Genomic DNA, 27994 nt, shown 5'->3' on the forward strand with positions numbered 1-27994 from the left:
ACCAGCACTCACAAGAGATTCAGTAAGGCATCAAGTTTTCATGGGAATTCCTGGATGTCCACTTCTAGAAAACCTAAAGCTACGAGAAGTGGTCCTCAAAGCGTGCTTCCTGACCAGCAGCCTCACTATCACCTAGATAGCCATTAGAAAATAAATTCTCAGGCACATCCCAGATCCACTGTATTAGAAACTCTAGGGGCAGGCCCTGCAGACCATGCCTTAACATGTCCATCAGAGGATTCAGACGGCCTAAAGTTAGAGAACCAGGAGCTACAGCATCTCAAAGGGCCCAGAACTAGGAGTCATCAGCAGCTGCAGGTGCCCTAAAACAGCACTTACCAACATGCGTTCCAAGGAACACTCACACACCTGGAAGTTAATAACCCCCTAAATGAGGAGTCCTACTGTCAAATGAGTCTGAGAGTCCCTGACTAAAGCAAATTTCAGAAGGCACTTTTATTGCAGGACTTCCTGACTTTACCTAGGCTAACGTACTTTGTGTAGCTCAGAGAGAGTACCCAGGTGCTGGATCTCAAATTTGCTGGACTACAAATCCTTCTTTTCCCAGAGTACCTATTACTATGTCCCCAGACACATGTGTTCCGTGAACCTGTCTTGGAGAAGAAAAAGCCAAAAGATGCAGAAATTCAAGAGGACAGCATTAAGTGCTAATACCCATTCCGATCCCACAAGCTTGGCTTTCTCCTAGCTTCTGTTTAATGACAGCTTTGGCCAAGTTCACCACCTTACGGAAACCAGAGGAACACAGAGTTTACCCCAGCCTCAGGGGGGCCACAGGGTTGAGGTTATTAAGAAAAAGAAGTTGTGTTCCATTGACCCTGGCCTTTGTTAAGTCAGTAATCCACTGCCAAAGCCCAGAAGCACTGGGTGCAATATAATTGTTGTTAGATTCTCAATGGTGGAGGCCTGACATTTCCAAGAGCTTGTCAATTATTTTCATAACTGTTAACTCTTCAGGGTGCAGAGGCCAAGGGAACAAGTGTTACTCATTCTACAGATAATGTAAGCATTTGACATGAGCTCCCCCACCAGGCTCCAGGAAAATGAGGGTGATGCAGATTTGATAGATAGCATCCAGGGGTAGAGAGGTTTTGAAAACACCTCCTACCTGCTCTAGAGCAATAAATACCTCAATCCTGCCTTCCCCAGGTGGGACGCTGGGAGTCTGCAGGAATCCCAGAAGTGTCTCAACCATGCACTCCCCAGGCAGGGAGGCACTTCTCATCTAGGTGAGGGGTTCTGGTGGAAAGGAGGGAGGAATGGGAAAAACCGGCTGGGTGACATCATTTCCCAGAGTCCATGTTTGGCAAGGGGCTCCTGAGAGCTCCACTGTGGGATCCCACTGGCTACCGGTGAGAACATCACAGCACCAGGCAGTGAGGGTGGGTGATGTGAAAGCAGAAGGGAGGGGAGGAGGAGCCCAGAGGCACCATGGAACTGAAACCAGACCGTGTGGCCCAGCCCTCCCGCCTGCCTGTCCCCCACCTCCGAGGTCTCTAGCAAAGTCCACTTAGAACGTTCCAGCTTATCTTAGTTGTGCAAAAATCACCATCCACATCTGAATTTAGGTGTGAATGGTGGGGGAGAGAGGGCAGTGTGTCCGATGCCAACACTAGACAGAATAGGAGCTCCAGAGCCATCTGGACAGTAAGGCCCCTGGAGGAAGAAAGCCTCAAACCAGGAAGTCAGTCTGGGGACAGAAAGGCAGAAAGAGGCTGGGACCCGACGGTCTTGAGCCACCACACCAGCCCTGGACCACCCACAGCTGCACTTCTATGTGAAGGAGATGCATACTTCTATCTTTTGGGGTTTTTTTATTCACATTTCCCCCCAGTACAGATGCTCAAATTGAGCTGTGGGGAAAACTGGACCATTCGTCTGCAAAGTCCCAAAGCTGGTCCCGGCATGTCCAGGTGGCTGGTAGCAGCGGCCGTGGTTCCTGCTGGTCCATCACTGGCGTCTAGGCTGAGACGCATCCCCGCCTGTGCAACTGGCCCAGGACTGGTCCCTCCACGAAGGGCCAGGAGGCAGAGTGCTGCCCTCCGAGCGCTGCCTCTGGGCCCGGGCCACCAGGGGCACCTGTCACCAACTTACATCAGTGAGTTGCGTGCACACGTGCCTCACTCACATGGAGGTCAAGACGAGGCCTTCCAACCTTCAGGCACACCGACCACCACTCAGGAGAGGCCGAGGCCTGTTCCCCCAAGTTCATGATCAATCCGCACCCCCACGTCCGCACACGGCCTCTGGAAGCTCTCTCCAGCCACCTCCGAAGTTCAGGAGCTCCAGTGCTCCAAGAGCCTTTGCTTGCAAGCCCCATCCTTCCCGTCCAGATTGTCCTCGGAGAGAATATTCTTCCTGTCTCTTGCTGCTACTTGACTCAGGAGACAGCTGTGCCTTTGATGCACTGTTACAGCTGAACACAGCTAAGACAGTCTGAGCTAATAAAGATGGTTCACAGTCTGTGGCCCGCGATGTCCCCTTGGATGGAAAAACATTTCAAAAAGACTTAAGGCCACTGGTGTCACTCCCCTGGGCCACAAACTCAGAGAAACTCCAAAGGTGAAGCTCATCATGCAAGCCACTAAGGAGGGAGGGAGCCTCAGAAGCCAGGCTGGAAGCCCCTTGCCCCAGCGTGACACTGGGCACACCAGCCCGGGGGCCACAAGCCACTGCCCTGACAGGTCATCAGCAGCCGCTCAAGCATGACCTCTGTCACCAAGGAGACCAAGCACCATTCAGGAGCCAGTGCATACCTCTCCTAAGTCGGGGAAGCCCTGACGAGGTGGTAAGTACCATATCAGCCTCACGCTAGAGAACGGATGAACCCTGGGCTCAAGCCAAACATGGCACAATTTTGTGAAAGTCAAGAAACGCCAACTGCCCTCAAGGACAGCTCAAAGCATGAGAAAGTGATGATGCCAGCTGCACACACAGCTAGCCCTCCCCTCGCGTGTCTGAGGGTCCCCAGTAGGCAAGGCGGGGCTCTGGGGTGAGGCAGCCTGGGGCAAGAGCTGGGCTGGGAGTCACAGGAGTCTGAACGGTGCTGACTCCACTGTCACTGGCTGTGTGGCCCCGGGGAGCCTCTTAGTCTGTCTGAGCTTCAACTTCCTCCCCTGGGATGGAAGACCACTACTTCACCCTCCGGGATGGCCTGAAGGGCTAGAGACCATGAGCCCAGCACAAGTCAGGCGGAACTTCCCTAGCCTAGAAGGACCCAGCGGTGGGAAACCACCAGGAGACGCACCCGGGGAATGCAAGGCTGTGCCACCAGAGGGCATGGCAAACCCATTGGTCCCATTTACCCACGAGGCCCAGGATCCCAGGATGAAGACACTGGGAAAGGAGAGAAGGCCAGGACGAAGACAACTGTGGGCAGATACAAAGCCCTCCTGAGAGTGGAGTTTTCCAAACTGCTCCTAATAGCTAACTTGGTGGCAGCAGGCATTTCTCGGGCATGATCTCTCCTATCCTATGGACCACGCTTCCGATTCTCCAGAGTTAGGATTCGGTGCCGGTTTTTTTCAAAGAGTTCTAACATTTTCTGCATGTTGTGGTCGGCCTCGATCACCTGGAAATGAAACACAGGGGTCACAGGGCTGCACCTGACCTCAACATCCTCCTCCCTTCACAGAAAGAGAGACAGACAGAGGCAGGCAGGATGAGGCAGGGAAAGGCGCAGAAGCCCAAGGTCACAGGCAGGAGAACGAGGAGGTCGGGACCAAGCTACAACCAGTTCTAGGTCAATCCACATTCTCAACCGTATTTTCACTTAAGAACCCAGGACAGTCATCTGAGAATGCATTTTTTTCTCATCATTTTCTATCACCTACTTTTCTATAAAGAGGGGAAAAAATAAACTCTCTAGAAAAATCCAGTAGAGTAAGATCTCACTTTCCAGCAACCTCACTGCCTGGAAGAGCCATGAGCACAGTGTGTGAGCAGCCCAGACAGATGTCCCCAAGGCCAGGCACACTAGTGGGTGCACAGCCCTCCCTCGGTTCCCACGCTGCTCACACACTCCGAACAGTTCACAGGACCCATCTGCCTGCCTGGAGAAACTCTGAGCAGGAGCAAGTCAGAAAATGAGGGCAAGGGAAGCAGGGAAACACTGACTGGGCAGAAGCATCGAACAGTTAGAAATGGTGAGTGTCAGCAGGAGAAGGTGCGTAAGGGGAAAGCACAGGCGCTCAAAGGCATTAGCAGTCCGAGGCAAACAGTCCTACACACCTCAGCACCTCCTAAGGGCATCCCTGTGTGACAGACCAGAACAGCAACTGGCGTTCCTTTGGATGCCCGGGGTCACCATGAAAAGGTGCAATGAGATTCTGGGCCAGCCACCCCCTGGAGGACGGACAGGTGCATCAGGAAGACCACCATCCCAAGCAGTTAAGGCCAAAACCCAGGTCCAGGGGCTCTGGCCACCTGGAACATTCCTCTAGGGATGATGCTGGATAAGTGAGATGCTACTGTGTCACGGGTGTAGTGACACTGGGACAGGTCACCTTCTCCCAGGTGTGTTCAGCTCACTAAGACTCAATCCAGAAAGGGAACTGAGAGATAGGGTCCCTTCCACCCTCCCTGCTTCCTTCTCTCAAATTCTCCAGCTCTGAGGGACTTGGTCCTTGCTTCCCTAGTCTGCAGACTGGCCGGCATGCCCATGGGTCATTCCTCCTTCTAGAGAATTTTTTTGCCCCCTCAGGGGAACTTACCAGAACGGGGGCTGCCACGGGGAAAAGGCTCCCTTTGATGAGCCACTCCTCGTACAGGTGGTGAATAGCATCCAGGTAGTCCTGTGGAGGGTGGGGAACACAAGAGCTGTCAGGAGCAGGGAGGGGGGCAAACCTCTCGCCTTGGGGGGCTCAGGCAGGTGAGGGAAGGTCAGTGAACACAGAGCACCACCCTGGACAAAGGAGCCTGCAACAGCCAGCCTGACTCAGGTGGGCCAGGCTGAATGCAGCCAAGCACCCCGCTGGCCAGCCCCGACCGCACAAGTCCGAAGTGTCCCTCCAGGGGCTTCCCTGGTGGTCTAGTGGTTAAGAATCTGCCTTGCAATGCGGGGGACACCAGTTCGATCCCTGGTCAGGGGAAGATCCCACATGCCGCAGGCCAACTAAGCCCGTGCACCGCAGCTACTGCGCTCACGTGCTGCAACTACTGGAGTCCACGAGCCCCAGAACCCATGTTCCTCAACAAGAGAAGCCACTGTAAGGAGCCCACACACAGCTCAAGAGCAGCCCCCACTCACTGCAGTTAGAGAAAGCCTGCTCGCAGCAGCACAAAGACCCAGACAGCCAAAAATCACTAATCAATTTTAAAAAACAGAATAGTTATTTAAAAAGAAAAAAATGGCCACCCTTCAGCATACTCGGCTCCACTGGCACTTCAGACACACCTTCCTACCCGGCTGGTCTCGTTTTCTGCCACCTCCCCATCAACCGGGCCATCATGACTGCATGGGGGCCTGGGAAGCCTCTGAACCCTCCCTCCATCCATCCCACCAAGAGGACTGCGGCGGCCCTCACTGGCCCAGGAGCCCCGCTCGGCTGCTCCCACCCCAACAGGCAACTCATAACCTATGGATCCTCGAAGCCTTCAGGACCAACTTCAGCTGGCAGACAAGGTGAGACTCAAAGGAAAACAGGCTCAGCCCTGCCTCAAAGGCAACCTTGGCAGGACTGAGTGGCACACTGAAAGTGAAAGTGAAATCCACTCAGTCGTGTCCAACTCTGTGTCACCATGGTCTATGTCCATGGGATTCTCCAGGCCAGCATACTGGAGTAGGTAGCCTTTCCCTTCTCCAGGGGATCTTCCCAACCCAGGAACCGAACTGGGGTCTCCTGCATTGCAGGCAGATTCTTTACCAAATGAGCTATCAGGGAGGCCCAGGCTGGTTGCCAGCAAACACCTCCTGCTCCCAGCCCCGAGGCTCTCAGGTAAAACGCACTGCTGCCTCTTAATCCACACGCGGGTTCTCAGCAGCAACAGACAGGTCTACAGGCCTTGTCAAAACCATTAAGACAACGCTCTGGATAGTGACTTGGGAGGACTCCAGCCTTGTCATTTCTTCCAAACATCTGGCTCACCGCACAGAGCTGCCATGCCCTGGCCAGCACAGTCCAGCCCCACCGCGTTACACCCTCCCTCTATCACTCCTGTCTCCAGGTTGCAAAGAAGTTGCTCAGACCAAGGCTTGCGACTTCATGGCTGGAATCTACCCTCCTGGTGCCCAGGCAGGTCTCTGGAGCTGGACTGGCTGTCTAGACCCCAGTCTAGCTCACCCTGAGCTCAGACTCCCATATCATCCCAGGAAGTGGTTGCCCAGCCTGTCTGTTCACCTCCAATGGCATTCACACAGGACATTCAGTTCAATATTAACTGAGCAACCCCAAGGTGCCAAGCCCTGGGACACATGTGAGGGATGCAGAAGGGGTAAGATCTAATCTGAAAAGGTTTGTGGTAGCTTTGTAAGGGATGGGGAACAAACACATAAAAGTTTCAGAATATCTGTCCTAAGGGTTGTGACCATAATAAAGCACAGAGGCTGGGGAAGCATAACAAAGGGAAGGTCAGGGAAGGCTTCCTGGAGGAGGTGATACCTGAGCTGAACCTGGAAGGCAAAAGAAACTGCTATGCAAAGACACATGTGTGTAACTCCATGGTAGGGGGCTTCCCTGGTGGCTCAGCTGGTAAAGAATCTGCCTGCAATGCAGGAGACCTGGGTTTGATCCCTGGGTTGGGAAGATCCCCTAGAGAAGGGAACAGCTACCCACTCTAGTGTATTCTGGCCTGGAGAATTCCATGGACTGTACAGTCCATGGGGTTGTAAAGAGTCAGACACAACTGAACCACTTTCACGTAGGGAAAGAGTGTGTGTGTGTGTCTGTGTGTGTGTGTGTGTCTGTGTGTGTGTGTGTCTGTGTGTGTGTGGGTCTGTGTGTGTGTGTGTGTCCGGCATGAAAAGGCGGGGAGTGGAAGGGGACGAAGCCCATCACGCAGGATCCGGATGGCATGCTACAAGTGAGGACTGTAACCTAGAGAGTGGCGAGGCACCAAGGGGGTGGGGCTAGGGAACCGTATGCATGGTGTTCTCTATTAGACACCTCGCCGAGCAGCCGTATTGGGGCTGGATTTCTGGGGGATGTGAATAGTGAGGGGCCAGGCCAGGAGAGCGGTGCAAGCCGGTAGCGACAGCCTGACTAGAGTCGACATGGCCCTGAACCAGCACCTGGAAGGGCGAGGGACTGGACTAATACCAGTGAGTTCCACCTCCTTGCCGGGCACAGTGCCAAGCCCTGGAGATGCAGAAGTGAGCAAGCGGACACATCATAGTGAGGGTCTGGGGGTGAGAGGGCACAAAGGCATGCCATCTTCAGGGGTGGACTGGACAAGCCCTGGGGACACCCGGGCAGGAACTAGAGAAGGACAGCTCTGAGCATGGCAGTGCCCACCACTGAGTCCAGGGGCATAAGAAGTGAAGTGGACTCGGACACGCACAGGGTCTCCAACCTCAGAGGAAGTCAGAGTTCGCCCTCCCACATGTTCAGTTCCTATTTCTCTCCCTGCGACGAGGGCACGATGACCTCACAGAGGGTGGGGCCAGGCTGGGATGCAGTCCCTTTCCCAGGGTAGAGGGCCTCTCACCAGTGGGATGACCTTCTCCTCTTCCCTGCACCTCATCTTCAGCCTCCGGTAACAGGTCTCAGGAGTGGTCCGGAGATAAACTGAGATTTAAAAATACATATACATGTGGTTTTCACTGCTCCATTCAAAGCTTGGAAGTGAAAGTGAAGGGTGGGAGGAAGGAAGGCACAGGGTCAGGGCGTGCAGAGAAGCATCTGCCCGCAGTGCTGAGCAGGGGACGCAGAGCAGCTGTGCGGCCAGACAGGCATCTGACCCTCGCGGCGACTTCCACTGTCTTCCTGTGTCACGAGCCCTGCAGGGTCACTGTAAGGCTGAATGAAGTCCCGTGTGTAGACAAGAGCTTAGCACAGGGCCCAGCACCCGGCTGGTCTCAGTAACCGTTCGGGTTCTGTCCCTCCTCTCTCTCTCATGAACTAAGAAAAACCCATCACATCACAGCAGACCCAGGGGAAAGCAGTTTGAGAAACATGGGCTTCTCCAGGAGGAACCAGAAGCCTGGTTCTGCGTGCCCTTGGGGAGAAGGCTGAGTTAACACAAGAAAGAATCACCTATGGAGAGGGCCCCACCCACCACCCCTGCTGGTTGGGGGCCCAGCCAAGCATATCCTCGGTGGGCCCAGGGGAGGGAGGCCCGGGAGGGGCTGTCTCACCTATCAAGTCAATGGACACGTCGATGTTGCTCACAATCCAGTCAAACCATTCCGACAGGACCACATAGTCCACTTCGGGCATTTTCCCACTGCAACGAGAGTTGTGAGGGTTTTATTCTCCTACGAGATAGCTCCTGGACTACGTCACTCCCCCCAGAACACCTGGGCATGGCTTCTGCCGAAAGGGCACTGCCAGGGGCACCAAAGCAGAGTGTGATCACAAGACACTGGGCGGGCAGTGACGACAGGGACCCTAAGCACCTCCAACCTCCCGATCCCTGGGACGGTTCGTGGTACCAGGTTGGCCAATAAGTTTGTGTCTGTGACACCTCATGGAAAAACCCAAACAAGCTTTCTGGTCAACTCAATAAAATGCAGCAAGTGTCGTGGCACTACCTGAGGGGGGAAATTCAGGATGTGAACTCTAAGCCAAGAAGGGGCTATAAAGCCTGTCCCCAAAGCACAGGGACAGCGCCCAGGCTGGGAGGGGGAGTAGCAAACCCGTCTCACCTTTAGAAATGTATTTTATGGACATGATAGTGGATGCCCACTGTAGCATTCTTTGAAAAATAATGAAAAACTAAATCATGGTATATCTATGTAACAGAAAAACCATGCAGTCACTGAAAGATGATCCCATAAAATAATACTTTATGACATGGAAAACGCTCAGAATCAAGTGCTCATCATTCAGTGAGAACAGTAGGATATAAAACTGTTGCATACGGCATGACCCAACCGTGTTATCAAGAGTGTTCATCCACACATTCTGAAAGAAGATTGGAAAAAAAACCACCAGGATGTTAACACAGCTTTTCTTTGAACAGTAGGACTATTGGAAATGTTTCTTTATCCCTTTCTGTATTTTCTAAAACTTCACAGCATACTAGCTCTCAAATCGCGACTTCACTTTCACTTTTCACTTTCATGCATTGGAGAAGGAAATGGCAACCCACTCCAGTGTTCTTGCCTGGAGAATCCCAGAGACGGGGGAGCCTGGTGGGCTACCGTCTATGGAGTCGCACAGAGTCGGACATGACTGAAGCGACTTAGCAACAGCAGCTCTCAAATCAGGGAACAGAATGGGGGTAAGAATTACTACATATTTAATGTGATAACTGGAAAAGAAGAAAGGAAGGGGACTTCCCAGGCGGTCCAGTGGTTAAGGCTCTGTGCTTCCAGTGCAGGGGGCGTGGGTTTGATCCTTGGTCAGGGAACTAAGATCCCACATGCCACACTTCTCAGCCAAAAAAATTAAAAAACCATAGTAATAATTAAAAAAATAAAATGCTATGCTAAGAAAGAATGCCTGAGAGAGAGACAGACCCAGCGTCTGTCCTCTGCCCTGGTGGAAATGAGCATGGAAGAGGTGGAGGTAGGGGCAGCAGCTGGAGGAAACAGACCAAGAGAGGAATTCGGCCTTTCAACGTCCTCCACCAGTCTTGACCATCATCTTGGATGGACCCAAACTGGGGATGACAAGGCCAGCTACAGGCGAGTAGAGGTGCCTGAGCTGTGTGTAGCTGGGGGAGCTTCTCACTGTTGACTAAAGAAGGGGAGGTGGGAGAAGAGCCTGGGAGAGAGGGTGGTCTGCAGCAGCCTGCCCCACTCCCCACCCGCTGCCCTGCTGCCAGATGCTGGGCACGGACTCCCACCTGGGGCAGGGGGCAGGGCGGGCATGGAGAGAGGCGTTCTGGAGATGACAGGCTTGAGCAGCCCTGCCCGGGGGCCCAAGCGACAGAGCACAGCAGAGACTGGAGGGGGGCTCCTCCTCTAGCGCTTGAGTCCAGCTGACGCCCTCAGGGTGAAAGAGCTGCGCCTGCCCAAGCAGCAGAAGACTGCGCACTGCCGGGGGTGGGGGCTGGGGTACCAGCAGGCTCCCCTGGTGGCTCAGATGGCAAAGAATCCACCTGCAAGGCGGGAGACCTGTGTTTGATCCCTGGGCTGAGAAGATCCCCTGGAGGAGGACATGGCAACCCACTCCAGCATTCCTGCCTGGAGAATCCCCATGGACAGAGGAGCCTGGCGGGCTACAGTCCATGGGGAGGCAAACTCGGACACAACTGAGCGACTAAGCACAGCACCGAGCAGGGTGAGGACCCCCACCCTGAATGAGTGGGGGAGGCTTCGAAGGGGAGGCGGGAGGGAGGAAGTCCTGGGACACTGCAGAGGGGACTGAAAGTCAGGTAGTAGAGGTACCAACTTTGTGATCACAGGCTCTCCTCCAAGACTGCCACGCTGGTATGGCTGCCCACCCCCCAATTCTTTTTTCCTATCTCCTTAAAAGTAACCCATGATCTATTCAGGGTCCATCCCACAGGCCTGAGCATTTACCTTCAGGGCAGACCTACTGGTCTCGGAGATATGCTCTCCCCTGGCCAAGGTCACAGGGGCCCAACCTGAGCAGTGAGACAGGAGGGTTTGCTGGGGTTTATGATAACCAGGCTTCCTCACTCTTAGAGGAAAGCACTGACAAGATACCCACCCTGTGGCCAGCAGATGAGAAGCCCGGTTCTGCCACAGCCGTTTTGTCACCAAGAGGGAATCATATATTGACACAAACAAGATAGAGAGTGCTGAACCACAGAGAAACAGCACTCTGCGGCTGTTGTTCAGTCACTAAGTCGTGCCTGAATCTTTGTGACCCTGTGAACTGCAGCACGCCAGGCTCCTCTGTCCTTCACTATCTCCTGGAGTTTGCTCAAATTCATGTCCAATGAGTCGGTGATACTATCCAGCCATTTCATCCTTTGCTGCCCCCTTCCCCTTTTGCCTTCAGTCTTTCCCAGCATAAGGGTCTTTTCCAATGAGTCAGCTCTTTGCAACAGGTGGCCAAAGTATTGGAGATTCAGCTTTAGCATCTGTGCTTCCAATAGAAATAGCACGAGGGCCACTGAATAAAACCAACCTCCAAGTCTAATGTTAAGACAGCCGGTAACAACCTCAATGTTCACGCTACTCCGAGCTGGGCTGCAGTTAGCTGCAGCTGAGAGTATTTGATATTCAAAGCACCACACCCCTCTTCTTGACATGTTTTCCTTCTTGGGAGCAAAGCTGACTCCAAGCATAAGAAGATTTGCAAAAAGGAAGCTGCTGATCAGCCCCACCCCCTCCACCAAACACAGGGCCTGGGGGACACAGCAGACTGGCAACTCAAGGGCGGGGCAGTGGGCAGCGCAGAGGGAAGGCCACCCCACAGTCTCCCACATCACTGACACTCGACAGTCTGGTGTCAGACTGCCCAAGGACTTCACCACTGTCTGCGAGGCTCTGTGAAATCCCACAGCTGGGAGGATCCCCTTAGCTGTGACCACCAAACTGAGTCACAATTCAGGACACACATAGCACAGTCCTAACTAAAACCAAACCGACTGACACCACAGAAGTGCACGTGTGCAGGGAGGCACATGGAGATATGGGGATGGGGTTCATTCCTGAGGGGTCTCTGGGGCCTGAGAGCTGCTGCTCCAGGGGGGTCTCAGGACACCTCCTGGGTGGCCCAGGCGAACCAGGGCTGAGGGCAGACAGAGAAAGCAGGGCTTCCTTTCCCGAAACTCTCCTTGGAGGTCCTCTATGCAGGTGGCTCCAGGGCAGCCTCCCTGAGGGCAGGATCCGGAAACCTCTTCCAAGATTGCCAGGAGCCATCTGCTGAGGGCTCCAGGACCACTGGCTGCTGGCTGGGCTGAATGAGGAAATGGGAGCTGGCTCCCGTGATTCTGGGGGATTTCAGGCAGCAGGCACTGTTTTACCTGTATCTAGTTTTCCTCCTGGGAGTCTGCCCAGCTCCTCCTGTGTCTGCCTCAGGAATGCGGCGCCCTGAACCACTCCTGAGGCACTGCTTTTATTTCCGCAGAACACACGGAGTGGGTAAGCCTCTCCGCAGACCCACCACTGGTGAGCTGAAGGGGTTTCACCGTGCCTTCCCCTGATCCCAAGGAGTAAAATTTGAGGTCCTGGGTCCACAGGAAAACTGCTGACTGGTCTGTTTGGCACAGTTGGCTGCCACCTTCCCCCTGAGGTCCAGAGAGCCCCTGGTTTGCACAGCACAGGTTAAAACAAAAATCAGACTCAAATGCCAGCCTCCTGTACACATTACTTACTTTACAAGACCTTGTGCAGTCAATGTCCGCCCCAATTTATAGATGAGGAAAACTGAGGCCCAGAGAAGACTGGCCTAACTCTGCCTGAGAAAGCCTGGCTCACCATGGCCCCCAAACCCACATGTCCCCAGTTGCATCACTCGCCCCCGCCTCCCATGTCCCAGGGCATATCCAGTGTCTCTCTGGCCTCTGCCTGAGGAAAGCCACAGCTCTCAGGCCTGTGACCCAGGCAGTGAGTGCCCACTTGGGACTGAGTAAGGAGAAGCCCAAGCCCAGGGCCCACTGGGATGGTGGGACGACCTGCCTGCTGTTCCAAACACCGGGCCTTAATGGATGTCCCTGACCCCCAGCCCCAGGTGAGTCAGTGTGTCATTTCCCCAGCTGGGCCCCACTCGGTCCCCCTCTATACTCTTTGAAAACGCCAACCAGGCAATCCTGTAAAACCTGTGTGTTCAATGATTCCGCCCACGGGGCCGGGCCACACAATGGCCTGCCCGGCCGCCTTAACTGCCGAGTCTTCCTCTCCACCTTCAGCTGTTCATTCCAGCAGTTGCCCACATCTCAGAAGTTCTTTGGGTCTTTTAAGTTTTTAAGGAGATTGTGGAACCAGAATCTTCCTCGTTGCCAATTAACCCCTGGTGGCATAATTGCACGTTCTGCCCACCCCAAAGCCGCTGGGGTGGGGGTGGGGGCCGAATAGGCGGGTTTCTCCGCAGGGGAGCTCCTCAATTGTCCCAGGCCCAAAAGTTAAGAAGGGCCCTCCAGACATTTTGCTTTCAGGGTTAGAATTCCAGTCTGTGGGCTTCTCTGGGCACTCAGGCCTGCAACTGCAATCAGCAAGGCCAGGCCTGTCCTACTTCCTTCCGTCCCAGTCCCTCCAGACTCCAAGCCAAGGCTGCCAGGGCTTCTGAGAAAGGGATCAACCCCAAGGCTGAAGGGGCAGCAGTAAGGGCCGTCCCCACACAAGCTCCCAGGTAGGAGCCGACATCCCACACAAGCCATCTTGTGGTTCCCAGCACCGAGTCAAACTCCCCCGGGGGGGGAACCGCAACATCCTATTCTGGGTATGAGCAAAGGATTCAGTCAAACCCAGCTCTAGATGTCACTTGGTTTAGGCTCACAGTGATGGTAGTCTGTATTTGCGAGGAGGCGAAACCTCTCCACACATCTACCCTCACAGGACCACTTCACTGGGAAGGCCCACTGCCTGGAGAGAAGCTGGGTTTCTACCCTTCCTCCCTGTCATCACTTCTTTAGCTCTGGCCAGAATGCTGTTGACTGAGCCTGCAGAAAGAAAACCCTGAGCGTGGAAGACACCCAGAGACCCTGAGCGCAAGGGGACTACAACAAACACCCCAGCAACCAAACTCTGAAGCCACAAACACGAAATGAAGAAACCGCAGGTGGTGCAGGCAAATGAGGAAACCCTGCCCCTGAAGACCTTTCATCTCGGCGGGCCGCCTCCCCCCACGCCCCACACAGCCGCTCACAAGACTGGGCTCTTGCTTTCACAACCCCAAAGGTCCAGGTGAGGCCCCGAGGAAGCCACAGGGGCAAAACGCCCAGGGACACCAAACGCCCCCGCCCCCAGCGACACCTGTGTGAGGGAGTCTGCTCGAGTGAGGGCAGAAGATGAGTAAAACCGCAAGTGACCACTGGAGGGGCTCCCTCGTCCTCCTCGTTCCTCTCCTCTGCCCGTCCTCCCTGTGGCAGCCCCAGAGCAGAGCGAAGAGCTGTGTAAACCCAGCAGTGGACACCCCTGCTCCATGGACACCCAGGCAGCCAGGCACACACGGGGCTCCAGCAGCAGAAGCGCTGCCTGCCGGAAGGGCAGAGCCCACAAGAAAGTTCTGAGGATGAAGGACAAAGCCCAGTCAGGACTTGCCCTGGCTGCCCACCCCGACCCCACAGCACTGAGGTGGCCTGGAGGGGATGAATCGTCGGCAGCTCAGGACCCAGGGAGAAGCCTTTATGGACCCCTCAGAGGAAGGGGTGAGAAACGGCTGGGGGACAAGTCTGGCTGGAGACCAAAGACCTGCCTCAGGTCCCGACACCCAGCAGGAGTTGACAAGTGTCACCCAAGTGCCAGCTCTGTGCTGGGTCCCAGCTAGGCCAGCAGATCAGACATGCTCCTTGTCTTCAAGGAGCTTACAGTCCAGTTGGTGGGGCGTGTGACAGACAAGAAGTACGTGTATACTAAGCTAAACTGCATGAAACTGCCATTTTTATAGGTCACAGTTGGTCAAGTTTTAACAATTTTATATCGTTCAACCTAATTAGAAGTTGTCTTAAATACTATGAAGGAAACCAACAGAAAGAAGTGATTTTCCCTGGTGGTCCAGTGGCTTAGACTCCATGCTCCCAATGCAGGGGGCCTGGGTTCAATCCCTGGTTAGGGAACTAGTTCCCATATGCTGCAACTAAGAGTCTGCATGCTGCAACTAAAGATTCTACATGCCAAGAAGTAATTAATCAATTTAAAAAAAGAAAAGAGTAACAGGCTCAACCCATCTGGACAAGGGGGCTGGGGAGGCTGGGGAGAGGCGATGTGCAGGACCACAGTTGTAGGCGGGAGAACCAGGGAACTAGGGTGTACAGAGTAGAAGCAAGATACTGAGACCAGCTCTGAGAGGGGTGAAGTTCAAGGCAGTAGGAGGCAGTGACATGCGGGAGATGGCAAGGAGAGGGGAGCAGGCACACAGCTACCAGAAAGGGAGGGGCGGGGAAGAAGCTGAAACTTCGGACCCCAGCCTGCAGCCCATTTCCCCCAAGACCCCTAAACATCAGCAAACAACTGAGCACAGGAGCGGAGGGCCCCACACCTCTGAGGCTGCAGCCCTGAGGGCGCCCAGCCATGTCTGTGTGGTGGAGTCTGCTCCCGTGAGGACAGAAGACATCTTCAAGTGAAATCGCAACAAGTACCACGCACACCGTGCTAGACTGACGCCTCTACTCTCTCTGACTCTCCACCCCACCATGTCTTGTCCCACTCTGCTACATAACCCACAAGGGCCCTGCCCCCTCTCAGACTGGGGTCAGCTGGTGTGACCTGCTTTGGCCAATGGAGGTCAGCCAACATGAAGTCGAGACCTGAGAAAAAACCAGCGCTTCTGCCCTCTGGCCATCACCATGGGAAGTGAATGCCCAGGCTGGCTCACCAGTCCCAGGAGAGGATCAGCAAGCAGATGAGAGATGAGTCACCCCAGTCACCCTCCCCGGGCCACCCCAGACCTGCCAACCCCTGGATGTGTCATCAAGCCCAGCCAAGGTCAGCAGAGCTGCCAGGCTGCCCTCCCTGGACAGTGGAGCCATCAGTATGGTTGGTTGCTATACCATGTATCTGTCAATTGGTAAATGAGTCCAATTTTATTTCGAAAAGTTTAATGGTTGAATAAATTATCGATTGTGCAAACTACAATACCTTCTGTACAAGTTTTCTACAAAAACGTATCTTGCACTGTGAATTGACCGCTCCATCAACCGTACAGGCAACATCTAAAAGAAAATAAATGTTATTTACTAAACTCAGGCAGGAAGGTCAGGAAGCCTGAACAATGACTGTTGCTCCCCTGCCTCTGGTCTATGCTGAATACAGAACTGAGACGCCACCGGGGAGGGGTGAGGGCGGACAACAAAGAACCGTGGGTCCAGCCTCCTTGGCCCTGGACCCTCCCTACGCCCTGAGGCTCAGTGGTCAGTGCAGCAAGGCGGGGCGGAGAGCCTGTGAGCTGCAGCCTTTTTCATGGGAGGGGTGAGGCTCTATTGGACTGTGGGTTTGGGGAGTGCTAGAAAAACTGCTAAGTGACGCCCGGGAAAGTGGTGGCAAGTGTGAAGTGTGGTAACTATTAATGACCCAGCAGGTGCATCCACGGAAGCAGAGGCAGAACTTTGAGAGGACAGGGTGTGGCTTTCTGCAACCCCAGCAGCAGGCCTGCCAACACCTGCCTCCACTCAGGGCTGGTGAGGATCACGCAGTCCTTCACAACTGTAAAGGACCATGACCTACAGCAGGGGAGGACAACACTGATGGCGCCACTCTCCGCCAGCAGGCTCAGACCCTCCACGAGGCCTTCCCTTCGTCCATGGTGTCCCATTGGGAAGGGAGAGCTGCCCTGACTCCAGACACTTGAATGGGCAAACACTGCTCTCACTCAGCCTGCCCATGGCACCCACTGGGACCTGGACCCACAAATCAGAGGCCGATTCAAAGCCACAACCTGATTCAAAGCCATGTCCTCTCTCTCCTATCTGTCCATCCATCTTCCTTTCTATTCTTCCATCCTCTCCTTATTTCCAACTCTCTCCTACCCATCTTTTGTAGCTCCCCATGTATCCCTCTTTTATCCTCTTTCCTAGTCTGTCCATCTCTCTTTCTCTCTCTCTGCCTCCTTCCTGATACATTTCATTAAACAGAGGAACACACATATGGCCCATTATATGTAGATATACTAGACACAATTTCTGTCTGCAACTGAGTGCCCATTCAGGAAAAAGTAGGGCGAGTACCAATCTCAGATCCTCTGACATGTAACTTTTAGACAGATCTCTGGGCTTCCCTTGTGGCTCAGCTGGTAAAGAATCCGCCTGCAATGCAGGAGACCTGGGTTTGATCCCTGGGTTGGGAAGATCCCCTGGAGAAGGGAAAGGCTACCAACTCCAGTATCTTGGCCTGGAGAATTCTATGGACTGTGTATAGTTCGTGGGGTCACAAAGAGTTGGACATGACTAAGTGACTTTCACTCACTCACTTGGAGAGAGAGAAATTCAAACAGTTCTACTTGTATCTTTCTTCATTTTAAAAAACACACAGATTTGTAGAAGGATGAGAGCTATGGCTGCAAGTGCCCAGCCCTGCATCAAACCGCCGGCCAAGTGGCTGTGTCAAGAGACACTGGCCGGTGGATGTCCTGTCTCCTGTAAGGAGAGACGCCACAGCCAGTCTCCCAGGCTGGGCTGCCATTCTGAACCACAGGTGCCAATCTGCATCTCCTCAGAGCCCCTGTTCACACCCCCCAGCTGATGAAAGGGGCCAAAGCAGCCATCTTTGTGCCCAGGTAATTTGCCCCAATACCTGATTGGCCCAGGGCTGGACACCGACCCAAGCTGAGCCAATCAGGTTCTTTCTCTCAAGAATCTGAGCCAAGAAAGTGAACAGGCCTCCTGAAGGTTAGGTCCACGGTTCTCATGCAAACAAACACAGCTTGCGTTAAAATCACCTGGAGGGCGTGATAAAACCCAGATTGCTGGGCCTCATCTCCAGAATTTCTGATTCAACAGGTCCAGGATGGGGTCAGAAAATATGCGTTTCTAACAAGCCTCCAGGTGCTGCTGCAGCTCCCAGTCTGGGGGCCACACTTTTGAAAACTGAGTTAAAGGGCATTGAGCCCAGGAGCCAGCAGGTCATGAAGACTTGGGCTCATGTGGCATCACAGAACTTCTTGGCTAGCTGAGGGTGGGGCTAGGGGCCCTGAAGCCTGGTCCTCAGAGAGCAGCAGGACCAGAGACCTGGACTCCAGAGACAGAGAAGGCTGAGCAGCTCCTTGTAAGGTTTCCCTTCCTGGCAACCAAATGCCTCTCATTTGAAGAAAATTGAAACCAAGCATCTGAGATGTACCTGCGGACGAGTGTGCTGGTCGAGCATGGTGAGCTGCACGTACGTCTGCAGCGTGAGGCCCCATCGACAGGCATCCCGGTACATCAGACCCTGCGGGGTGGTGGGGGGTGGGGGGAGAATGCAGTGCTGGATCTGCAGGACTCCCCGACTGTGGACCCAGACCCCACCCATCCCTTTCTAGCAGCCAGAGCTGAGCCTTCTGACTGGGAAGGAGGTGGAAGAAGCACAGGCACATTGCGGCCCCTGCTCGCTGGGTCCATCCTTGGCAAAGTGCATAGGGTAGCTTCAGAGGGAGCCTGCAGCAGCCCGGAGCATAGCCAAGTGCAAACCCCAACTGGAGGTTTACCAGGGAACCTACAAGGAGACCTGGGTTTCTTCTAGGAGAGGGTCGGGGTAGAATAAGCAGCTGGAGACTGCTCCCCCACCCCCACCCCATGGAGCCGGGGCGAAGCACTTGCGATGGTTTGGGACAGCCGACAGGAGGGCTCCAGGCTCCTTACACGCCCAACCAGGCCTCAGAGAACCTTGACCTCAGAACATCAACCTGCCACCGTTTCCCCCATCCCCTCGCCCGGTGCACAGCGAGGACACACCTCGTGCACTAGCACCGCCGTTCCCGTACACTTGAGAAGCTGGCGGTTCACACAGGAAACCACACACTCACCAGAGGATTATGGCCTCGGACGTTTCTCCACTTGGGCACAGGCTCTGTTAATACCTGCCAAGAGAGAAGACGTCAGAGAGTGGCTGCTCCTCAGTTCTGAGCTCCGTGAAGGCGGATGAGTGTTAGGGGTAGGATGGGGACAGAGTCAAGACCTGGGCACCCAGGCTGGGCTAAAACAGTGGAGCAACCCTCCCTGCAAGGTCAGAGCTCCATCTAGACACGGTTTCTGGTGTGACTTCCAGAAAGGATCTAAGACCCACCCTGTCCACCCCGTATACAAGTATATCCCCTCCTCTGCTGCCATGGGGGCTCCTCGGGGGCAAGGGAAGTTCTCCCAACCACCCCTCCTGTTTTCCATCCTGTTCCTTACTGACCACCAGAGGGCAGGCAGGGAGGTGAGAGAAGCCAGGAGGGAGGCTGCTTCGTGCAGCTTGAGCCCAGCTTCTGGTCTGGGGGCTCTGCCGTGACCCTGGCAGTGAGCTCTGCCTCCATTTCCTCTCTCTGATCTCTGCACTGGACACACTGATGGGCAAAGGATCATGTTTCTTTCAGTAGCTTCCCTAAACTGTGCAGGTGAGTTCTGGAAAGGATTTAAATGGTGTTCTTGGAGCCAAGACTTTGAGAATATATGGGGATATTTCGGGATCTTCAAGTGCATGTGAGCAGGTGCCACAGGTCACAAGAGATCAAAGGAAAGCAATGCATGGGCCCCTTGAGGAGGAACCTTCCCCCACCTTTTACCCCTTTGTGCCTTTGCTCATGCTATTGTTCTGCCCAGTATGCCCACCTCAACTTATTTCACCTCAACTTTCATTACATGGAAAACTCGTACATACCCTTCAAAAGCCAGTTCAAATATCCCTTCCTCTGTGAATCATTCCCAGCCCCCTCCCAACCTTCCTCTCTTTCTTCTGGGTCTTCATTCCATTCCTATCCTGTGAGTAGCAAATGCTGTACCACTCAGGCTCACCAGAGGCTGAGACAGAGGCAGCCTTGACTTGCGCCCCATCTGTGGGACAGTCACTCAACAGCCACTGAGCATCTCCCGTGTCAAGTACCACACTAGGTACCAAGGATACAGCAAGAGCAAAACACCCCAGCCCTGCCTTCACGCAACTTTAAAGGGGCTAGGGAAGTAAACATTAATCAGGTCGTCACAGAAAGTTAGCACGTATTTTCAAACGCTGAGCAGTATAAAATAAGGGTCCAGAGGGGCCAGAAGAACCTCCACCAGGGAGAGTAACCTAGCTGGGGCGGTCAGAGAGCAGGGCTGAGATCTGAAGGGTGGTCTTCTTAAAGCCAAAACATTTCTGTATGCTGTGGAGCCAAACGAGGGCACAGGCCCTGGGACAGACGGCCTGGGCTGGGACACAGCGCCACAGGCACTAGCCAGGCGACTCTGGCCGAGCCATGTGACCTCACTGAGCCTCTGTTTCCTCCTCTGCAGCTGAAGCGACAGTAGGACCTGCCTCACAGGGACCACTCTTCTAAGGATGAAATCAATTAGATCATCATGAAGCCTCAACACAGTGCCTGGCACAGAGTACCACCCTCATTAGCTGTTGGTGGTGGTGTTCATTAGCTCCAAGGTCTTCAGTGAGAATATAAGTGCTTCTAAAGCCAGGGGGCAGCGGGGAGGAATTTCCCTGGTCCAGTGGTTAAGACTCTGCACTTCCACTACAGGGGCAGGGGTTCGATCGCTGGTCAGGGAATTAAGTTGCCGCATGCCACTTGGCTGGGCTGAAAAAATAAATAGAGTGCCAGTGAGAGTTACACTGCTCAGGACAGGTGTGTCAGGAGGCCCCCAGAGCCCCACCTCCCTGGGTCTGAGGATTCACGAGGAGGACTCATAGGATCCAGCATACAGTCATACTCACAGCTAACTACAGTGGGAGGTTACAAAGTATAGGAAAAAGGCGCATGGAGCAAAGTCTGGGGGAAACCAGGCCCACGCTTTCCAGGGGCCCCTCCCTCCTCTTACACGGGATATTCTCAATTCCCCCAGCAGCATTTCTGCTGGGTAGGGCCTGGTTTGCACCCTTTATGAATCCACCAAGCTTTTGCAGTTTCCTTCAAACCTAGTGTGGAAGCCGTACCTCGATGTCTGCTGAGTTGGAGAAGAACTCCAGGCATGTTGTCTTCCCACTGGCAATATTGCCCTCAACACAGATCTAGCAAAAGACAAATGCACGTTAGGACCAGAAAGTGAGTGCCTGGGGGAGTATCAGGACGAATTTCTAGGAAAGCACTCAGGTGAACAGCGTAACTCGTTCAGCCCAAGAGCTCAGTGTGGACAAAAAACCTCCACAGGAAACCCCAAGGTCCGGTTATTAGCAATCAACAACTCAATTCTTCCCACCAGTGGCAGGCTCCAGACCCACCAGACCACCACCCTCCAGGATAGATGCTCCCTTTTGTCACCCCACAGACCCCACAACTTGTCCTCGGCCACCCTAGCTCTGCCTTTCCCTAGCTCAATCCCTTAGACGTAGATTCTAGGCCAAATGGAATATTACTCAGCCATTAAAAAAAGAATGAAACTGGGTCATTTGTAGTGCTATGGATGGACCGAGAGTCTAACATGCACGTTCAGTGAGTCAGAAAGAGAAAAACAAATGTCATATATTAATGCATATGTATGCAATCTAGAAAGATGATACAGATGGCTCTGTTTGCAGGGAAGGAACAGAAATGCAGACGTGCAGAAGAAACGTGTGGACACAGGATGGGGAAGGTATGGGTGAGATGAACTGAGTGGCACTGACATATAAACACTAGTGTGTGAAACAGATGGCTAGTGGGAAGCTGCTGCACAGTACAGGGAGCTCAGCGCCATGCTCCGTGATGACCTGGAGGCATGGGACTGGCCTTCCATGGGCCAGGCACCGTGGACTCAGGAGCCAGTCCCAGCTCCCACTGAGCTCCTAAGTGTGAAGATGGGGACGAAAGTAAAAGGGAATTACAAGAAAAGATGTTCACGGTGCCATGGGCGCACAAGGCCAGCCAGCACCACTGCTCTGGAGAATGCGCCAAAGTTTACCTCCGCCTTCCTCTGTCGTTAGGCCTTCATTCCAACTTCCCATGATTGTAACTGACGCTGTGATGTGCCATCTATCCTTGTTTATTTTTTTTTTGGTGGGCGGGAGGGGTTGCACAGCTTGTGGAATGTTAGCTCCCCGACCAGGGATTAAACCCATGCCTCTCGCATGGGCTGGAAACACAGAGTTTTAACCACTGGACCACCAGGGGATTCCCTATCCTTACTTTTAAATAATAACATTTCATCTTTTCTGAAAACAGATTTTAAGCATTCTCACAATAAGAAATACAGGGAACTGACACACACAAAAAAAATCACTCCTGATTCCAGAGATAACCATTATTTAAATGTTTAATCAGAATCAAAGTTTTCAGAGGCAAACAAGTTTGAGCCCCAAAGCCCCCACCGGAAGAATCAAAATATATATTATCCTATTAAAGAGCCTGAGAAATCTGCCATAAGAAGGGAACTTGCCCAAATGTTCAACCAAGTGGGATCCATGCACATGAGGGAGCACTGTCAGCATTCAGCAATAAAAAGAAATGAAGTGCTGATAAACGCAATAACGTGGATGCACCTCAAAACATAAGAAAAATGAAAACAGCTAGTCACAAAGACCAAATGCTGTATGGCTCCATTTTATAGGAAATGTCCTGAAAAAGCAAATCCTCAGAGACAGGAAGCAGAGTAGTGGTTGCCTGGCTCTGGGGGAGTGACTGTAAATTGGCATGAAGTTTCTTTTCTGAGTGACGGAAATGTTCTAAAATTAGACTGTGATATTGTACAGCTCCATAAATTTACTAAGAAATCATTAAGCTGTAAACTTAAAACAAGTCAATTTTGGGCTATGTACATAACATAATAAAGCCATTCTTTAAAAAAAAAAAAAAAAGGAACGCAGTTTAATTTTAATCTAATAGTCAAAAAATTAAGACTTTCTATTCTCACCCCTCAAATTCTCTCTCCCTCTCCCTCATACATACCCACTGTTATGACTTCCCAACTTTCCTTTAACCAGACTAACAATTTCTTTCCTTCTTTACCCCCTATAGACAGTTTATATATTATTTCATTTGGATCATACTTTATATATTTTTACCCTCTTCTTTTTTATCTTACAAAGTGTACTTTCCTAGGTCATTAAGTATTTTCAAAAACGTGATTCTGAATGGCTGAATAATATTTCATCACATAAGATATACCATGAATTATTGAAATCCCTACTGTTGAATGTTACATTCTCTCCAGTTGCTTTTATTATAAAATTGTGTTATTTTTGATATAATAAACTGTGCTGTAGTGAGCCTTCTTGTACATAAATCCTTGTCACTGGCTCTAATCATTCCCCTTCAATAGACTTTTAGGAGTATAATCAATGCATCCAAGGATATGAGTTTTCATGACTGTTGATGATAATGCCAAATTACCCTCTAAAATGCTGTCTCAATTCACACCCTTTTTTCTAAATGAAAAAGATGGATGGAAGAGCATGTGCCTTTTACCATACTGTGCCAATACTGGGCATATCCCATCCTAAATCTTCATTCATTATGAATAATGATATCTGTCACTAGGCATTCAGTGTTAGCCCCTGTGGGTTCTGTACTTTGCCAACATTGTCACAGTGATCCCTGAAACAATCACAGCTAAGAATTATTTGCATAGTTGGGGAAAACTCAGGCTCTGAGAGGTTAAGGACTTGTCTATCTCTACTAAAGAGCACAACTGAGGCTTGAACCACGTTGTCTGATCCACGCTTTCCTTACTCCATTTCCAAAAGCATTTTTTCTCCGTTAGGGAGGTGGAGCACTTTCTTCTGTTTATTCAGCTCAGTTCAGTTCAGTCGCTCAGTTGTGTTCGACTCTTTGTGACCCCATGAACTGCAGCATGCCAGGCCTCCCTGTCCATCACCATCTCGCAGAGTTCACTCAAACTCACGTCCATCAAGTCGGTGATGCCATCCAGCCATCTCATCCTCTGTCGTCCCCTTTTCCTCCTGCCCTCAATCCCTCCCAACATCAGAGTCTTTTCCAATGAGTCAACTCTCCGCATGAAGTGGCCAAAGTACTGGAGTTTCAGCTATAGCATCATTCCTTCCAAAAAAAACCCTGGGCTGATCTCAGGACTGGTTGGATCTCCTTGCAGTCCAAGGGACTCTCAAGAGTCTTCTCCAACACCATAGTTCAAAAGCATCAATTCTTTGGCGCTCAGCTTTCTTCACAGTGCAACTCTCACATCTATACATGACCACTGGAAAAACCACAGCCTTGACTAGATGGACATTTGTTGGCAAAGTAATGTCTCTGCTTTTTAAAATGCTCTCTAGGTTGGTCATAACTTTCCTTCCAAGGAGTAAGCATCTTTTAATTTCATGGCTGCAGTCACCATCTGCAGCGATTTTGGGGCCCCAAAAAATAAAGTCTGACACTGCTTCCACTGTTTCCCCATCTATTTCCCATGAAGTGATGGGAGCAGATGCCATGATCTTCGTTTTCTGAATGTTGAGCTTTAAGCCAACTTTTTCACTCTCCTCTTTCACTTTCATCAAGATGCTTTTGAGTTCCTCTTCACTTTCTGCCATAAGGGTGGTGTCATCTGCAAATCTGAGGTTATTGATATTTCTCCCAGCAATCTTGATTCCAGCTTGTGCTTCTTCCAGCCCAGCGTTTCTCATGATGTACTCTGCATATAAGTTAAATAAGCAGGGTGACAATATACAGCCTTGATGTACTTCTCTTATTTGGAACCAGTCTATCGTTCCATGTCCAGTTCTAACTGTTGCTTCCTGACCTGCATATAGGTTTCTCAGCCATTACAAATTCCCTCAGGAAAAGTCTGTTCATATTTTGTTCACCTGAAAACATTAGTCACTTCTTTTTAACCCAACTTTGGAATTTATTTTGTAATTCTGCGCGGTGACTCACTCCCCAGCTGTAGCTCAGCCCAGATATTCCCTGTCCAGTTCAATCCCATGGGATGTCCCATAGGCACCTCAATTCATCACTCCCCCAATACCCATTTACAGCTTCTGTTTCCATTCCTGTCTTCAGGAAAGGTTACACCATCTACCCAGACATTCAGAGCATTCTCTCCTCACCCATCAACTCACAACACCTCCCCAACCCTCCTTGTGGGAGCAGCCTTCCTGCTGGCCTTTCCACCTCCAGTCCAGCCCAGCCAGGCCCCCTATTCCCTATCTATGGTCCACCACCTCTTCCTGAGAGGTAAACCAGATCACATCCGGTGAAGTCTTTCAGTGGCTGCGGGTGCTGGGATCTGCCTCCAGTCCCTGTGCCTGACCAAAGGCTCTCCCCAGCCACCTCTCTGGGACAACCACAAACCTCAGGCTCTTACCCCTCTGTGACTTGCCCCTGCGGTTCTCACTGTTCTAACACTCCTGCCTTGCCTTGTCCTCCTTTTCCCAGGAGGCCTCAAGACTCCCCAAGGCTGCCTTCAGTCATCATCCTCGAGAAGCTCTGCCCCTACTCCCTGCGGCTCTAGATCCACCATTGTCCTGTTCACAGTCTCCCCCATCAGACCACAGGCTCACTAACAACAAAGGCTGTGGGAGTCCCAGGTCCACACAGGAACTCAGAGGATTTGTATAATTAAGAGCAGCTCTGGACCAGACTGCAAGCTCCACACTACTTCCTATGGACCATCTACTGTGTGTCTGGGGGATATCAGACCACACCCAGAAAGCACCAAGGACAGGCCTGGCTCACAAATCAATACCCACCTGGCTCGACTTACCAACCCCTCCCTCAGCTGTGGTGCCTGTCGCCATACCCTACCCCATGTCTAGTTTCAACAAATTTCCATAAATCTCGAGCATTTTCATCACCAGTACTCTCCATATGACTACTCTCCTTCCCAGGCCCTCTCTATCACCCTAAATACCCCCAGGGGGCCTGCCCACACCTTCCACCCTCTACAGACCCCAGCCAAGGTACTCCTGCCCACACCCACCAAGTAACTCCCTCTCCAGCCATTATCTACCAATCTGCAGTTCCCTGAGCCTCTGGACCAATGGTGACCAAAATACTGCTCCATCACAACCAGCTAAAGGCTTAAACACCATGGGCATGTCCAGTTTGACCCTCCTTTGACCTTCAACCTCACACCAGGCACAATCCCCCCGCCCCCCCCCCAACCGAGCTAGCATCTCGAAGTCACTGCACTGGCGGAACCCAAGTCTACGGAGCCCCACGAATTCTTTGTGATCGCCCACTCACCTACCCTTCTCAGCATCCGTGGTCTAGGGGCAGCAGTCAGAAGGCCTGCCCTCACAGTCAGGCTGTCACCTACCAGCAGTCAAACTAACCTTCCACTTTACAAATCCTTTGTAATCATTCATCTATTCAAGTTAATAGTCAAAATTCACCCAGAGGCTATGAATACATGTATTCTCCTACCTGTGCAGATTCTTAGCAAAGAGACACCAGAAACTGGTAACAGAGCTGGTCTCTGGGGAGGGAGCCTGGGGCCCAGGAGTGGACAGCTCTTTATCCCTGGAGATCCCCTTGTATTTGTTCTTTTTTTTATGTGCACATATTCCTTCACTCTTCTCCTCAAAACATGTATTGCGCGTGTGTGTGTGTGTGTGTGTATACTACACATATATAATCCTACACCAGAGAGAGTGCACGTTAGAAAGAGACTTACCACTGATTTTTTCTCTTTTTCATTTTCTCTATCTTTATCTAGAAAAGAAAGGAAACCAATTTTTTAACGCAATTTTAAATAGCTCACTCTTTGGTCATTGTTATGCTTGCTCCCTGGCCTAGAAATGTTTTCCAGTAACACCTGGGACCCTCCCTCGGTGGAGGGAGGCAGACCCACCACTGCTGTCTATGCTTTGAAACTGAAACTGCCGCCTGGATCCTGTTGGCATGTCTAGGCCACCAATGTGCTCAGCTCACAGAGTATATTATGCTTTCCATTGTCCACACTTTTTATATTTATGACTCTCACTGATGGGTGTCAAGCCAGTTAAAACGCAGAGTGGCCTCCACTCGAAGCTCCCAGGTGGGAGAGGTCAGTGGGTATGGACTTCGGCACAGGACTCAAGTTTCTCCTGCAGGCCCCGGGGCTGACATCGCGGCCCACCCAGCCTACGGCGGGTTCTGAGGTGCCACTGAACTCCAGAACTTGGCTACAACGGGGGCTCTCATTTCTGAAGGGCAGGGTCTCCAGTCCCAATGGAAAAGGGAGGGCATTGAACCTAACCCACACCCCCACGCCCGCTTGCTGGCACATCCCCCAAGGCCGAAAGAATGGACCTAGGAATGGCACCGGAAACCCTCGGGGAGGAGGTTCTTTCCACTCTTTGGAGGGTTCCGCAGCTCCGAATAGGAGATAGGCCCAGAGCCCCAAGGCGCCACCCGCTACAGCCGGCCAGGGTTCGGAACACCTACCACCGACCGCCCCGCCCCTTCCCCAGGCCGCCCAAGGAAACCCCGGCGCCCGGAAGGAGGGGTTTCGGGTTCAAGCCGGTTCCACGAGCCAAGGGCAGGGAGTGGGGCTGATGGCCGCATCCGGGATGCCTGCAAGGGAAGCTGAGCGACGCGTTACCCCGAGGCCAGGCCCAACGCTGCGCCCCTCGCGACCCTGGGCAGGAAGCGGGGCTCCCGGGCCCATCGCGGCGCAGCGCCCGGAAAGCCCAGCTCCGCAGCGGCCGCAGCAGCACAGCCCGGCCGCCGGATGCCACAGGCCCAGCCATTCTTCCTGCGCGGGCCCGCGCGAGCGCAGCCGGGAGACGGGGCCCGCCTCCGCGCGCAGCCTGTAGCCCCAGCCCGCCCCGCCCCGCCCCGTCGACTCTTAAAGAGACCTCTTCTCATTTCACCCTCCCCCGAGAAGGTAAGGGATTCGCCGTTTAGCAGCCTGGAAATCTCCGCGCCAACCAGACACTGGCAGAATGAACCCATGATTTGGCAAGATTCGGGGCTTGGGTGGCCAATAACACCAGCGACTGATTTGTTAATTAACTATTGAAAGTGAAAGTCGCTCAGTCGTGTCCGACTCTTTGGCACCCCATGGACTACACATGAAATTCTCCAGGCCAGAATACTGAGTGGGTAACTTTTCCCTTCCTAGGGGATTTTCCCAACCCAGGAATCGAACCCAGGTCTCCCGTATTGCAGGCGGATTCTTACCAGCTGAGCCACAAGGGAAGCCCTAATTAACTGTTGGAGATTGCTTGATTGAGCATCTGTTGTATCCAGGAACCAGTGACAACTCACACGCTGTTATTTATTCTTCC

General features: G+C 52.6%; 1 protein-coding gene across 1 annotated transcript; it reads right to left on the minus strand.

Moving 5' to 3' along the window:
- Positions 1–1844: 1844 nt before the first annotated feature.
- On the minus strand, positions 1845–27454 carry TK2 (thymidine kinase 2). Its single transcript, XM_052656012.1, has 10 exons — positions 27307–27454; positions 26398–26435; positions 20789–20863; positions 18693–18746; positions 18029–18118; positions 15836–15909; positions 8315–8403; positions 7666–7745; positions 4734–4814; positions 1845–3592 (listed from the first exon to the last, which is right to left on the minus strand). Exons 1-10 carry the CDS (start codon positions 27452–27454, stop codon positions 3494–3496), a joined length of 828 nt encoding a protein of 275 aa, XP_052511972.1. The 3' UTR covers positions 1845–3493.
- Between the last annotated feature and the right edge of the window lie 540 nt (positions 27455–27994).

The sequence above is a fragment of the Budorcas taxicolor genome, chromosome 18, assembly GCF_023091745.1.
Source record: "Budorcas taxicolor isolate Tak-1 chromosome 18, Takin1.1, whole genome shotgun sequence".
NCBI lineage: Eukaryota > Metazoa > Chordata > Mammalia > Artiodactyla > Bovidae > Budorcas > Budorcas taxicolor.

What these genes read in the sequence shown, in the direction of transcription:
- TK2 (XM_052656012.1), bottom strand. Translation starts at nt 27,454, where the DNA reads ATGGCTGGGCCTGTGGCATCCGGCGGCCGGGCTGTGCTGCTGCGGCCG. An exon ending in GCGTTGGGCCTGGCCTCGGG is followed by an intron (nt 26,436 to 27,306) that starts GTAACGCGTCGC and finishes TTTCTTTTCTAG; the next exon opens with ATAAAGATAGAGAAAATGAA. An exon ending in CCGTGGCAGCCCCCGTTCTG is followed by an intron (nt 3,593 to 4,733) that starts GTAAGTTCCCCT and finishes TTTCATTTCCAG; the next exon opens with GTGATCGAGGCCGACCACAA.